The 15,774-nt window shown below is 32.7% G+C and overlaps 1 protein-coding gene across 1 annotated transcript; it reads right to left on the bottom strand.

The window, feature by feature from the left end:
* Window positions 1-7,631: 7,631 nt before the first annotated feature.
* Window positions 7,632-9,516, bottom strand: LOC123697287. Its single transcript, XM_045643753.1, has 2 exons — window positions 8,876-9,516; window positions 7,632-8,783 (listed from the first exon to the last, which is right to left on the bottom strand). The coding sequence occupies exons 1-2, from the start codon at window positions 9,187-9,189 to the stop codon at window positions 8,723-8,725; spliced, it is 375 nt and encodes a 124-aa protein (XP_045499709.1). The 5' UTR covers window positions 9,190-9,516; the 3' UTR covers window positions 7,632-8,722.
* Between the last annotated feature and the right edge of the window lie 6,258 nt (window positions 9,517-15,774).

The raw sequence follows: 15,774 nt of genomic DNA, 5'->3' as shown, positions 1-15,774 counted from the left end.
TTATACTAAATCAATAAACATGAAATTTACATAAGGCCCTTAAAAACTTTACTAATATACAAGCCATGAACTAAGTCTAAATTCATTATCACTTCCAAGTCGTTCACTAAAAGCATTCATGATTTACTTGTAGTACCTACTTTATACGATATATTAAAAAAGAAATACTTACTATAATTCATTTGAATCGTACTAATATTATAAACATGAAACTATGTGAGAGCAACGTACGTCGTACATCCAGTATGTTAATGAGTCAATCTTTCACGCGAAATCAGCAGATTCGGCCTTATCAAAGCAGTCTGAGGATTAGTACATAGGCCATACGGTTTAAATCATCCAAGAAAAGCCGGGGGCTCCAGCTAGATGTTTATGTTTATACAAACAAGTATCAATGAGAACAATTCAGAAAGAATTGGTACAGAACAAAACAATCCACATTAGTGCTACAACGAATTAATTCTAACCAGTTTATTGGGAGAAAAAGCAACACGGAAACAGTCTGGTCCAGCGATTGTTATTAAAACGTTTGCAACAATAACATTTGCTTGATGACAATTGACGTCAGCTTCTTTATTGACACGTCGGCATTTGTTTATACTATCCTCGTAATAGTATCATAATAATAGCTATATGAGCCAAGAGTATACAAGCTTGATAGCCCTTCCCTTATATATCTAGGGATGACCGGCATATTATGGAAACGTACCAAAGTGCTCGTCATCCTTACTTGTAATTAAACAAACGAGTCCACATATAAAAAGTTAATGAATGTCATGTAGAGCAGAATTATAAATCTCTTGTAGGTAGTTAGTTACTTCACAAAAATATACAGAACTGATTCTGTTTAAATTTAGTTTATGATTAGATGGCTTGACATATTCCAATACAGAGAACACAAGTAAAAAGCGAAAACTGTCGTCATGAATTGTTTTTAAATTCACAAGTACTACTTGACATACATTATTATCTATTATTTTGTATTATTACAGTGCATGTTGATACTATATAAGAGAATGTTTATAGACACTGAGATTATCCTGTCATAAATTCAAAATTAGAATTCCTCAATTAAGTATGCATGAAAAATCTCATACAATATCGTAATACGCAATACGTAAATATATCAGATTAAATTCAATCGCGAAAGCGTTATAATTTACTATGCGTGTAGTTCCAAGTAGTTTTCAAGGAGAGCATAATAGGATTAAAATAAGTCTATGACATATTTCATTTTCTAAAGAAGCCTTATTTACGTATTCTACAATATCTAGCTACTACCTACGCATAAAAATAAACCAGTTTTTCCCAGAACCAAGGGGTTATTTGCGGATAACTAGGCCACAAAGCTATTATAGAATGTAAAGGTAAGCAATTTCAGGAATACTGATAAAGCTTAATTATTCATTTATAACATTAGCGGTATTTATAATGACTCATAATACGAGTTTTCTTATCAATGAGATGATAACAAGGGCTTAGTAGTTTCTTTTTTTGGATTGTATGTGCTAAATTTTATTACCTATATTGACTCTTTTTCTTATTTTAAGAAGGAAGGCAATAATGAATTGCCTATGCTCAATGACAAAATTACGAAAAATAATGTAAGTTCCGTTCTAGTAAGGTTCCGTTTATTAAACACTACATTTTAGCCTTGTTAAAAATCTCAATATTTATGAAATAATATTTATCGGCTATAACTTTGCAACTTTGTTTATAAAGTTTTTTTTGTATATTCACATATTTATTATTAGTTATTATAATTTCAGTGATCTCAATTTTTCAAATGACTAGAACATGCAAGTGACACGCATCCAATTTTCATGTATGAAAACAAGCAGCACGTGCCGTTTTTTGTGTGTTTTGAATTTTCATAGTGAATTTATTTGTATTTGCTTGAAAAACATTTACAAATTAAAATTAAAATGTACAGATACATCAATATCATTACAAACACACACGTATATATGTATATTTCAACAAATATTACTTTTATACAGTATTGTACCAATAAACATATTATTTCTTTATAATTACAGGAAAATACAGCTCATATCAATCTAATAACGAGTATCTAGATTGGCAGACAAAATTATATGTCAAGTTAATTGCAGTGGGTACTTAATGGAAAATTCCTCATAATGAAACCAATTCATAGCTAAGCTAAGTAGCTTCTTTGATAAAAATAATGATAACGTGTATTTTACGTAAGCCATGTGTCATATTTTATCGATCTGATAAAACTATGCTTTTTTTAATTACGCTGTAAATTTTTTTTTTTATCAAAACCTTGGGTTTAGAGTCTAGACTATTCCTATTAATTGCTATACGATAACAAGTAAGTATGTGATGGATGACCGGTAAAGTTTCGTTCAACTTGAAAAAAAAATATTCTGATATTTTGTACCTATGAGATTTCTAGTCTAGTTGAAAAAATCTTTTTGGTCAGTTATATTTATAATCGCTTAACAGTTAGAAACCTATTATATGTAATTTTATAATTCTTCGTACCTATCTCTTCTAATAAAATTAAGCAGAGTTTGTTTGTTTATTACGGAACAGAATGGACGGTGAAAATGTAGAGCGCCACACTATGTAGAGTCCAAGGCAATTTAAGTTCGTACGGGTACCTACAAGTAAGATGTTAGTAATTTTGGAATGAATCGTATCAATTGTTTACATTGTCATAATCTATTTATATATTATATAAAATTGGCTTGTGGCTCACTTTATGAAACCTAAAACTATCTAGGCAAATTTTTTTCTAGAATCAATTTACGGGAATTTGGTTTCATAAATAAGTAGGTATAACAAAAATGATGTATTATTTAAAATATAGGAAGTAATTAAATATCTCCTTAACCGCATTACTGAATTCTTATCACCGATAAAAAATGTACGAGTACGCAGATACCACAAATAAAATATATTTAATTAGGTACATAGGTATCTAAAATTAATCTTTTAAGCTCTTTTCATTTTTATCTATTGTATAGAAATGGGTTTTATACAGTCGACTATTTTTATCATAATTAAATTTAGTCCAAACTTCTACAAAATACGAAATCGTAAAAGATTAAAATTATCAAATCTTTCGTTGCAAAACACGCGACAATAATACAATTGTATAAAAGGTAGCTAATTACAATAAGAGATTAAAGAAACTTAGTCATTAACGGACGTTGTACCACTAATATAATATTTTCATAAAATGTGTAATAGGTATATAGACTGCCGTCATCGGGTTATAACTTATAGCGATTCATTGAACATAATTTACAATTCACTGTTCGCGTTGATTCAATGAGCGCCATTCATGGGTTCTCGAATGTTCTAGAGCCTTTGAAGGGAACGGGGGAGAACCCTACGGGCGGCGCTATTATCTACGCAAATGCACTCTCATGTGCGTAGAATGTAGTAAATATTTAGTAATTTGTAATAAATGTTAAGATTACTTTTTAAAATTGTTTTCATTTTTCTATTTATCCTTTCAAGTTTTAATTTTGTTCAATTACCTTTATTACTACTTTAGATGCAATAATTGCGGCCATATTCATTTCTGTAGGTAATTCAAAATAACCTATTAGTGGTGACTGACGTTAAAATAAAATACAAACATTTGAATTTTAATTCATGAGTTATTATTATGAAAAGGGTTAAAATAAAACACCGGAAGGAAGTTAGCGCGGAAAGTTTTTTTTTTTTAATTATTAATATCTCAAAAAATTGCTCCTTAAATGCTCCATCAGAATCAGTAATTGCTCCACTTCTATAATTATTAGTTTATTTATAATTAATTTTTTAAAAAATCCAAATACTGAAAACTTGATTTCCCTATAGAATGAAAAATATTCACTTTTCATAAAAAATTTTTTTCCAAAAAAATTGCTCCCGATTTGCTCTATCAATTACAAAAAAAATTATTTAATTTTGATAATTTTTACAATAATTAACTGAAAAACTATGTTTGCGTAGTAAACTACTGCGCTGTGACGTCATCAATTATTGTCGTTGCGACGCATAAGGGCCATATTTACATGTATCAGCACTGCAGCGATATGTATAGACCTTAATGTTTATGTTTTCTTATTTATATTATTCACTAGATTTCCGCCCGCGGCTTCGCCCGCGTTTTCATAGGAAAACCCGCATAGTTCTCGTTCCCGTGGGATTACCGGGATAAAACCTATCCTATGTGTTAATCCAAGTTACGGTCTATATGTGTGCTAAATTTCATTGTAATCGGTTCAGTAGTATTTGCGTGAATGAGTAACAAACACACACACATCCTCACAAACTTTCGCATTTATTATATTACTAGCGGTCCGCCCCGGCTTCGCCCGTGGTACATATTTCGCAATAAAAGGTAGCCTATGTTCTTTCTCAGGGTCTAAAGATTGTCTGTGCCCAATTTCATCAAAATCGGTATAGTAGTTTATGCGTGAAAACCATACATACACAAACCTTTCCTCTTTATAATATTAGTATAGAAGTATAGATTAGTAGGATGGTATTACTTAAAAGGTTATTAATTATTATCATGTAATTATTTGGTTCTGATCACAGATCACAGAAACTAAAGGGTTCTGATGATAAGAATAATAAGAAATAATTATAATTTTTGTTTTATTGAGTCTTCAAGTTAGGATTGCAGGTTCGAATGATAATAATTTTTGTATACCATCGTATATATTACATATAACATAATATGGAGACATTTCATCATGTCCACAACAATATCAAGGTTAGTAATAAATATTTCTACTATCAATTATCATCAAAGTATTAAATCGGTAATAAGTATTTTTATAATTGAATTTGAATTTCTGTTTACTATAAGAAAAATTAATAGGCACTTTTTATTTTAGGGTGTGAAGGGATTCAGTCAAGGAGTTTTAAATTATTGAAGAGTGGTAATTATTTAGAAGTAGGGTTCGCGAAAAAATTGAGCCCTACTTTTATATAATCACCTGAAAATTTTTCACTAGAGTATAAATAATAAAATATGTGCTAATTATAAAGAATTTTATTTTTGACAAAAGGTTTTACATACAAGACATAACTGCGTTAAAAACAACTGACTTCAAACTTGCACTTGCAACATTTACAAATACAGACAAAAATGCTCATAAAATAAAATACTGGGCCTATCCTAATAAAATTTTTATGGGACCAATTCGACACCATCCCGCATCGAACAAAAAAAGAATCACGTAAATGATTTATTAAATAATTCACAAAACACGAAGATTGAATTTGATATTTTTGGCTTTATAAATATAAATTTATAAATAAAAAGAATATAAACATTCGATCACGAAATTATGCGGGTTCGAGTCCCGCCTCGTGATCGAATTTTTTCTATTCTTTATAAATTTATAAAACACGAAGATTTTAAAAATGTAACCAATGAACACAATCAATATTAGATTAATTGTAATGGTGTATAAAAAGTATTATGTCCTATGGAATTCTACTATGGGGCAGGGCAGCAGATATAGAAACTATATTTATCTTACAGAAAAGAGCCATTCGCTCTATATATAATTTACGTGCTCGGGACTCGCTAAGAGATCTCTTTAAGAATACTGGTATCCTTACTGTACCATCACAGTATATATTTAATAATATTTTGCATGTACACAAAAACGCCGACTTACACACAAGAGTAGGAGATAAACACTGTTATGGCACAAGGAACAGAAATAAAATTGAAATGCCATTTTAACGGTTAGCCAAAGTTAAAAATTCATTTATGGGTCTAGGTATACGCTTTTACAACAGAATTCCACATTGTATTAAAGAGTTTGGTAGTGCTAAATTCAGGTAAAACTCATGTAAAAATATATTAGTTCAGAGAGCCTATTATAGCATTAAGGAATATATGGAAGATGAAAATGATATATTATGAAGTTAGATATAAGTTACAGATTATGTAATATTGACATGATTTTAAAAGAGCAACTATTTAATATGATTAATTAATAATTACCTTAAAATGACATTAATAAGTTTTATGCTGGGAATAATAATATTATTATTTAATACTTAGTACTTACCTTATGTTGCTATTAATTATACTCTAAGAATGTCTAGGCGCCATATTTTAATTATTGAGTTTTCATCTAGCAAAATTTCAAGGAACAGATATTATTATGTACCTATTTAAATCATTCTTATTATAGGTATTTTTATAAACATTTCCCTACCCATCCCTAAACTCGTACGTTTATTCGTATTATTAAAACTTCAAGTAATTATCAATTAATTTGTGTTTCAGTCGTTTGTTTCATCTTTCGGTGTCAAGTTGCTATCGTTTGCGTTAGCGGGAACTACCTATGCGGGTTTTCCTTTGAAAACGCGGGCGAAGCCGCGGGCGGAAATCTAGTGAATAATATAAATAAGAAAACATAAACATTAAGGTCTATACATATCGCTGCAGTGCTGATACATGTAAATATGGCCCTTATGCGTCGCAACGACAATAATTGATGACGTCACAGCGCAGTAGTTTACTATGCAAACATAGTTTTTCAGTTAATTATTGTAAAAATTATCAAAATTAAATAATTTTTTTTGTAATTGATAGAGCAAATCGGGAGCAATTTTTTTGGAAAATTTTTTTTTATGAAAAGTGAATATTTTTCATTCTATAGGGAAATCAAGTTTTCAGTATTTGGATTTTTTTAAAAATTAATTATAAATAAACTAATAATTATAGAAGTGGAGCAATTACTGATTCTGATGGAGCATTTAAGGAGCAATTTTTTTGCAAAAAAAATTTTTTATGAAAAGTGAATATTTTTCATTCTATAGGGAAATCAAGTTTTCAGTATTTGGATTTTTTTTTTAATTAATTATAAATAAACTAATAATTATAGAAGTGGAGCAATTACTGATTCTGATGGAGCATTTAAGGAGCAATTTTTTTGCAAAAAAATTTTTTATGAAAAGTGAATATTTTTCATTCTATAGGGAAATCAAGTTTTCAGTATTTGGATTTTTTAAAAATTAATTATAAATAAACTAATAATTATAGAAGTGGAGCAATTACTGATTCTGATGGAGCATTTAAGGAGCAATTTTTTTGCAAAAAAATTTTTTACGAAAAGTGAATATTTTTCATTCTATAGGGAAATCAAGTTTTCAGTATTTGGATTTTTTTTTTAATTAATTATAAATAAACTAATAATTATAGAAGTGGAGCAATTACTGATTCTGATGGAGCATTTAAGGAGCAATTTTTTTGCAAAAAAATTTTTTATGAAAAGTGAATATTTTTCATTCTATAGGGAAATCAAGTTTTCAGTATTTGGATTTTTTTTTTAATTAATTATAAATAAACTAATAATTATAGAAGTGGAGCAATTACTGATTCTGATGGAGCATTTAAGGAGCAATTTTTTTGCAAAAAAATTTTTTATGAAAAGTGAATATTTTTCATTCTATAGGGAAATCAAGTTTTCAGTATTTGGATTTTTTTTTAAATTAATTATAAATCAACTAATAATTATAGAAGTGGAGCAATTACTGATTCTGATGGAGCATTTAAGGAGCAATTTTTTGAGATATTAATAATTAAAAAAAAAAACTTTCCGCGCTAACTTCCTTCCGGTAAATAAAACAGTATATAATATTGAATAAGCATAACTTGTATTTTGATAAAACATCAGATCAGACATTGTGGCATACATGCATTTAGATACTACTGCAATTTTCGCAAAGATAGGATATTATATTATATAATACAGCTTCAGAAATAAAATCTATATTCAGGTAAATATGGCAGTTCTAAACAAAGAAATAAGGAACTTTTTATCGTTCCAAAACCAGACAAAATAATACTTTTTCCATCTCATTTAATACTTTCCTTACAGATATGCTCTACATATATTTTAGAATCATTTAAGATTACACGCCATCATTCATATTTCAGTTTCACTGACACTTTCATCCTTCTTTATTTAAAGCTGGTCCATTTATACAGTCAATATTAACATCACATAAAATCGTGCAAAATATGTAACATAATATAATTATACTTAGGTACAATCGGGACTCGCCCCAGTCATATTCAATAATAAGTATTTAGTACAATATAATATAACTATATACTTATCTATCACTGCCTATGTATGACTACAATTTGACTAAAACTGACCATTTGGTAGTTCAATTGGTATGGAACAATTTCAAAAATAATTTCCAGATACAACGTAGAGACGGAAAATTTTGTTTACCTACTTTTAATATATTATTTAATTGCTTTACTTCGGCAGACAGTAATATCATATATACCGCTCCATAAAATAAATATCTTACATAAAACAAATCACAGAAAACGTATTACAATCACGAACTGCCATTACAATCTATCCCCGAAGTTATACAAAAGCTACAAAAGCTCGTAAACATAGCCTAAACAAGCCCTCGGGTACCTTAAACTAATCGCAGTCTTAAATCAATCACCATACAGACCTATTACAACCTCATACTTCACCTTATTTATACCTAATATTTATATAAAATGTGACAGAAAACATGCAATCATTAGGAAAAGCGAACCGAACTATAACATAATAGATGGAAAATTAGGTTTTCGGGATCGTTCGCTGACACATTCACAAGTACTCAACTGTTGCGCACTATCGCGTACATATCACAGATGGTGTTCCGGCGCGGGCGGCCTCGCTCTGCTCTTCGGCCAGCCGCAGCGGGCGCCTCACAGATAGGGCATGCAGGCGGTACAGTGCCACTTTCGCTCGGGGGAGTCGGCGCGCGCCCTGTACACAAGCACGCCCGGTTAGCTCACGAGCTCCTCTCCTCCGCTCGGGAATCCGAGCGGCTGAACGCCCGCTTTAGCTTCTCCACCAACCTGCTATGAAACTTGTCCGAGTCCCGTCCTGCACTGGGCGGGCTAGCCGAGCCCTTGGGGCTGTCCTGCGCCCGTAGCGATACCCGCGACGGCGGCATACGGCCGTACGACGCGGAGCGCATGGCCGGTGCACTCCTGTGGGGGCTCAAGGCCGCCGCGCGCGGGGAGAAGACTGGCCCCTCCGACCGAGACTCTGACACCTTGCGCATCCGACCGCCGATGCCGGCCTTGTCTGCTGATTCCGAGGCCCGTCTTGACCGCTGGGAATTGTATATGTCCCAATCGTTCTTCATTACTGGCATCATGAACGCCATCTCGGCGAAGACAACGGTGGCTCTTGAGCTTTAACGTTTTTAGTACTATATTCAATGCGTCGCGCAAAACTCTTGGTGTTTCGCGGAAATTCACTCAACGATCGATAGATGTTCTACTGAATCTTTATTCTTTCACTTTTGTAGAGATTTCCTTTAACTGATATGAATAGATTTTATTTTTATTTAGTTGTAGTATTTATTTGTCACATACACGTATAGATAACAGGGGAAAAGGTTGACTTTCACTTCAATGTCACTGCCTTTGAACCGGTTAACCTGATGTTCACCTTTGGACGAATTGTGGCAGAATGAGTATTCGTGAAAACACACCCTTATTATAAGGAAAATATCGGCGCCACTGTCGCGACGGATTGAACTGTAAACCGTTATGGTTGCATCTCTCGTAAATAAAGCACAATGTAGCAACCAAACTAAAATCTAATTAAAGATTAATTTATAAATAAGCTTAAAAAAATTATAAATATAAAAAAATATATTGCAATTCCACGTGTACAATGAAGATGTTTTATTTATTTCTTCTTTTCTACTTGTCAAGAGATGTCATCATAAATTAATTATAGTAACAGTCTACTCACTACTAGATGGCGCTTTAGATATTTAGAAAAGTGACATCTATGTAGATTCTTGAGTGCAATAATAATTTAAATTAGACCGAACGGTCACGTCCGCGTCGTCTTTTGGAAAAAATTGGCCTCTTCTTGGTTCTTATAAATTGAAGAAAATCAATGACTTGCAATTTTCCAAGCTCATATTTTACCGTATCCTGTAAACATTAGGTATGAGGAAATAGGAAAATGTAACATTACCTACTTATATTGAAATTCCTTTCTGTGGCAAGTTTAGTGAAGCAACAGTAAATGCTCTATGAAAGAAATAATAATGGCAGAAAACTGGGATAATTGATATAGTTTTAATTATTGTATTAAGAATGTAGTATATATGTTACAGTCAAAACCCTGAACCAGTCAATAACGTTATTGACCGGTAAAATCAGTTAATAAGGATATTGACTAAGGGCGTCGGTTAATATCCTTATTAACTGATTTTATCTGATTAAACCAGTTAATAACGTTATTGACTAAGGGCATCGGTCAATATCCTTATTAACTGATTTTAAGTCGAGACATCTAGTCAATATAGGTTTTAACCGACGTGCCCAGTCAAAACTCATAAAAAGTTAAGGACGTTAGTGAAATTATACGAGAAAATCATTTAAAAAGGTTCATACATTGAGATAATATTAATATGGAGCAGACACCACGAACAAAATCTGTGCGCCAAGCGAGGCGGCGCGGGGCGCGCGAATGACGGCTAGACAGTCATAGATTATGCGATGTCTTTGTACTTACTTAATATTTATTTTAGGTATAAACTGACTTTACTACGCGGGGCTAACAATATCTGGCATATAATATAGGATGATGTAAATAGTGACGTCATATGGAATAATTTAATTTTTTTCGTGTTTTAGGTTCAGTCAGGGCTATGGGAAGTTTTATTCCTTACAAATTGAGCCTTTTTTTAGAAAAAAAAATAATTTTTCCCTTTCTTCACGGCCCAGACATGGAAACCTTGAATAGAAAAAATATTAATTACTTATCTCTGAACTAGCGGTCCGACCCGGCTTCGCCCGTGGCACATATTTCGCTATAAAAATGCATGTAGCCTATGTTCTTTCTCAGGGTCTTAAGATTGTCTGTGCCAAAGGAGAATGCCCATGAAAGTATGGACCACAGTACAGTGTTGCGTCAATGCCAGAGTGGTTTTGGAGGGTTCTTCGATATTCAAAAGATTTTTACCAATTGATTTTTTGTGATAAAAACAGGGGTTTTCAAGATATTGAGAAAAATGTGAAATAACCTCAAAACTTAAATAACCCCGATTTAGTTAGGTTTATGTGTGATTTAGGTAACATTTTATCGTCCAAAGGTTATTTTTCAATTAACATATTTAATCTATGCGTAGAGCTTATGCTTTCAGAAAAAGTCTATCTGTTCATCGGCTAGTGTAGGTAGGCACCAGAAATCTTCCGGGACGGATTTCAAGAAAACCTAAATATATACTTAAAAAATGCCAATTGAGTTTTTATTCGGTTTACATGTTGTTGTTGCTGTTGTTGTTTGATTTTTTTTGTAATTCAATGAAAACAATAATCGATATTAATACATTTAGCTATTTACCATAGTAAATGTAATAAGTTACCGCTTGGTTACCGTGGTAACCGGTAATGGACACTAAATCTATAATAACGGATCTAAACAATTACATGTCTTATTAGATTTTACAAAACATTCCCTGTTCAAAATATATTTTCCGATGGTAAGAAGGCCTCTAAATTGCCGAGATTTTTTTTAATAGTATTGTTGTCTTGATGCATGAGAAAAACCAGTACCAAAAATGGGCATTCTCTTTTCATCAAAATCGGTCCAGTAGTTAATGAGCCTATTAATTACAATCAAACAAACAAACAAAGTTTTCCTCTTTATAATATTAGTGCAGATAAATAAATAATAATTCAATTACACGTTCAAGGCAGTAGCTTATACAATATCAATTAAAAACTTGATTAAAATCAATTAACAAAAAAAAATTGGTGATTGAGTAATTGATTTTCATATTTCATGATTTCACCTTTTTTCAATTAACACCCAGTCTATGCTTTTCTAAATATGTAAAATTATTATTTTATACTATAAAAATATACGCCAGCAAATATTACTAACAACACTTATTTCATGCCCAATGTCATATCTTAAATTTTTAATCTATGACAAAATGTCGCCCGCCAAAAATTTTGCTCTAACTAAGTTTTAAAAATTATTATCTAGTTACTTACTGATGAAAAGTTATTCCTTTGCACTTTTCCGTATTCTTTGTATTATTTGTGCAATATCGTAACACACACGTAGGCATATTTGATGCGTTTCACTTTAAAACAAATAAAAAATGAGCGTGACGTTCGCGCCAATGAGCGAGCAAGCGACTGAGTGCAGTTACGCCACATGACGTATGTTGAGTGGAACATAAGTGATGTAGGCGGTATCGTCTCCATATTAATATTATCTCAATGGGTTCATAAAACTTTTTAAAGTGCAATATTTAAGACTTTTATGTTTTATTAATTAATTCGGGGTATTGTTTGTAAACTGCAACCGCGCGAGAATACGTGCCCTAAAATATTTTTGAAGATGGCAATTGTGTTTTAATAACAACTAGGTTTCCGCCCGCAGCTTCGCCCGCGCAGTCAAAGAAAAACCGCATAGTTCCCGTTCCCATGGGATTTCCGGGATTGCGTTAGTTTCTGATTTGATGGAGTGACCTGCAGGTTTACTTCGAAGACTGCTACTGGATCTAATAGACGAGTAGAGCTAGGAATGCCGAGTTTGGGCTCGTTTTGTTATTTATGTCGAGACCTTACCTCCGGACTTGATGGAGAAACCTGCAGGTGTACTTCGAAGACTGCTACTGGAACTATTATACGAGTAGAGCTAGGTGTGCCGAGTTTGGGCTCGTTTTGTTAATTATGTTGAGACCTTACCTCCGGACTTGATAGAGTGACCTGCAGGTGTACTTCGAAGGCTGCTACTGGAACTAATAGACGAGTAGAGCTAGGTGTACCGAGTTTGGGCTCGTTTTGTAAGTTATGTCGAGACCTTACCTCCGGACTTGATGGAATGACCTGCAGGTGTACTTCGAAGACGGCTACTGGAACTATTATACGAGTAGAGCTAGGTGTGCCGAGTTTGGGCTCGTTTTGTTAGTTATGTTGAGACTTTACCTCCTGACTTGATGGAGTGACCTGCAGGTGTAACTACTACTCTACTAGCTCTACTCGTCTATTAGTTCCAGTAGCAGTCTTTGAAGTACACCTGCAGGTCACTCCATCAAGTCCGGAGGTAAGGTCTCAATATAACTAACAAAACGAGCCCAAACTCGGCACACCTAGCTCTACTCGTATAATAGTTCCAGTAGCAGTCTTCGAAGTACACCTGCAGGTCATTCCATCAAGTCCGGAGGTAAGGTCTCGACATAACTAACAAAACGAGTCCAAACTCGGCACACCTAGCTCTACTCGTCTATTAGTTCCAGTAGCAGTCTTCGAAGTACACCTGCAGGTCACTCCATCAAGTCCGGAGGTAAGGTCTCAATATAACTAACAAAACGAGCCCAAACTCGGCACACCTAGCTCTACTCGTATAATAGTTCCAGTAGCAGTCTTCGAAGTACACCTGCAGGTCATTCCATCAAGTCCGGAGGTAAGGTCTCGACATAACTAACAAAACGAGTCCAAACTCGGCACACCTAGCTCTACTCGTCTATTAGTTCCAGTAGCAGTCTTCTAAGTACACCTGCAGGTCATTCCATCAAGTCCGGAGGTAAGGTCTCGATATAACTAACAAAACGAGCCCAAACTCGGCACACCTAGCTCTACTCGTCTATTAGTTCCAGTAGCAGTCTTCGAAGTACACCTGCAGGTCACTCCATCAAGTCTGGAGGTAAGGTCTCAACATAACTAATAAAACGAGCACAAACTCGGCACACCTAGCTCTACTCGTCTATTAGATCCAGTAGCAGTCTTCGAAGTAAACCTGCAGGTCACTCCATCAAATCAGAAACTAACGCAATCCCGGAAATCCCACGGAAACGGGAACTATGCGGTTTTTCTTTGACTGCGCGGGCGAAGCTGCGGGCGGAAACCTAGTTGTTATTAAAACACAATTGCCATCTTCAAAAATATTTTGGGTAACGTATTCTCGCGCGGTTGCAGTTTACAAACAATACCCCGAATTAGTTAATAAAACATAAAAGTCTTAAATATTGCACTTTAAAAAGTTTTATGAACCTTTTTAAATGATTTTCTAGTATAATTTCACTAACGTCCTTAACTTTTTATGAGTTTTGACTGGGCACCGTCGGTTAAAACCTATATTGACTAGATGTCTCGACTTAAAATCAGTTAATAAGGATATTGACCGATGCCCTTAGTCAATAAAGTTATTAACTGGTTTAATCAGATAAAATCAGTTAATAAGGATATTAACCGACGCCCTTAGTCAATATCCTTATTAACTGATTTTACCGGTCAATAACGTTATTGACTGGTTCAGGGTTTTGACTGTAACATATACATTATACAGGTATGAAAATTAAGAGAGATTATTAGTTATATAATAGGTTTTATGTTTCTTACTTACAATAATTAAGAAGACAGATATTCTCTAGTAATAGAATCAATGCAAAATTTTTATCTATTAAAATTAATAATATGTATTGTTATTAAAATCTTTCGAATTTTGAGGCAGTGCAAACATTGCATTCGTAATTATTCGATAAAAAAAAATAAAAAACAGGAGTTGTTATTTTATAAATATATTTAATGTTAATAAATGCAAAATTATTTGAATTTATTAAAATTCTTAGGCAATCAAACCAATAACACATTCTAGCCATACAAAAACTGAAAAAATTGAAAATTAGATACAATCTGAGATTAATTTGAACACATTGTATGTTTTCAAGATAAATAATATTAATATGCGATTTGATACATGATTTGCAAAAAAGTGCAATTAATGAAGCTAAAAGCTTTTATTTTAACTAGATGACTGTCGAAATTTGATCTCTCTCAACCTTTTTTCTTTGAATAATACAATTACAATTTTCATAAATATAAAAATCTAAATTCTCGGTTCTAGGTAGGACTATATTATATAAAAACTCATTAACGAGCAAATTAACAAATCGCTATTAAAAACGCTAATACATAAACAACAAATTAACCAATGGAGATTAAAAATTTCCGCTTAAAAAACTTTAAGGGTTAAAAGCTCTATGAGTCTACGTATAATTGAACATAATAAATTAGCTAATAATCTAATGTCATGAGTTTGATAATAATAATTAAACAACAACCAAAATCTATTGTGTCGTGGACAGATCGGGCCGCTCGGGGCTCCATGGGATAAGTATGTCATATCACAAGCCACTTTCACAAGAAACAAATTCTTAAAATCTAAATACATATATATCATTAAGTTTTACAATTTTAGCAAATAACCATATGAAGACATTAAAAGCAATAAATGTCGAATAAAAATCTATACAACATACATTGAGATACTATTACTACCTATGGAGACGACACCGCCATCACATCACATCACTTATGTTCCGCTCAACATAGGTCAAATGGCCTCTCTGCACTCAGTCACTTTACACACACAGTTTGTTATAAAGCAAAAAACCATGAAACTCATCAAATATGCCCTCGAGTGTGTTACGATATTGCACTAATAATTCAAGTAATGCGGCAAAATGCAAAGAAATAACTTTTCATCGGTAATTAACAAGATAATCATTTTTAAAACTTGGTTCGACCAAAATTTTTGGCGGGCGCCATTTTGCGTCATTTGTCATAGACTCAAAATTTAAGAAATGGCATTTGGTATGAAAGATGTTAAGTTAGTAATATTACATGATGTAAATTTTTATAGTGGAAAATAATAATTTTACACATTTAGAAAATATTGTACTGTGGATATTATTTGAAGAAAAGTTAAAACA

Source organism: Colias croceus, chromosome 14 (genome assembly GCF_905220415.1).
Source record: "Colias croceus chromosome 14, ilColCroc2.1".
Classification (NCBI taxonomy): domain Eukaryota; kingdom Metazoa; phylum Arthropoda; class Insecta; order Lepidoptera; family Pieridae; genus Colias; species Colias croceus.
The sequence above is the reverse complement of the archived record's forward strand: the minus strand, read 5'-3'. Positions and strand labels throughout refer to the sequence as shown.

What these genes read in the sequence shown, in the direction of transcription:
- LOC123697287 (XM_045643753.1), bottom strand. Translation starts at nt 9,189, where the DNA reads ATGGCGTTCATGATGCCAGTAATGAAGAACGATTGGGACATATACAAT. An exon ending in TCGGACAAGTTTCATAGCAG is followed by an intron (nt 8,784 to 8,875) that starts GTTGGTGGAGAA and finishes GCTTGTGTACAG; the next exon opens with GGCGCGCGCCGACTCCCCCG.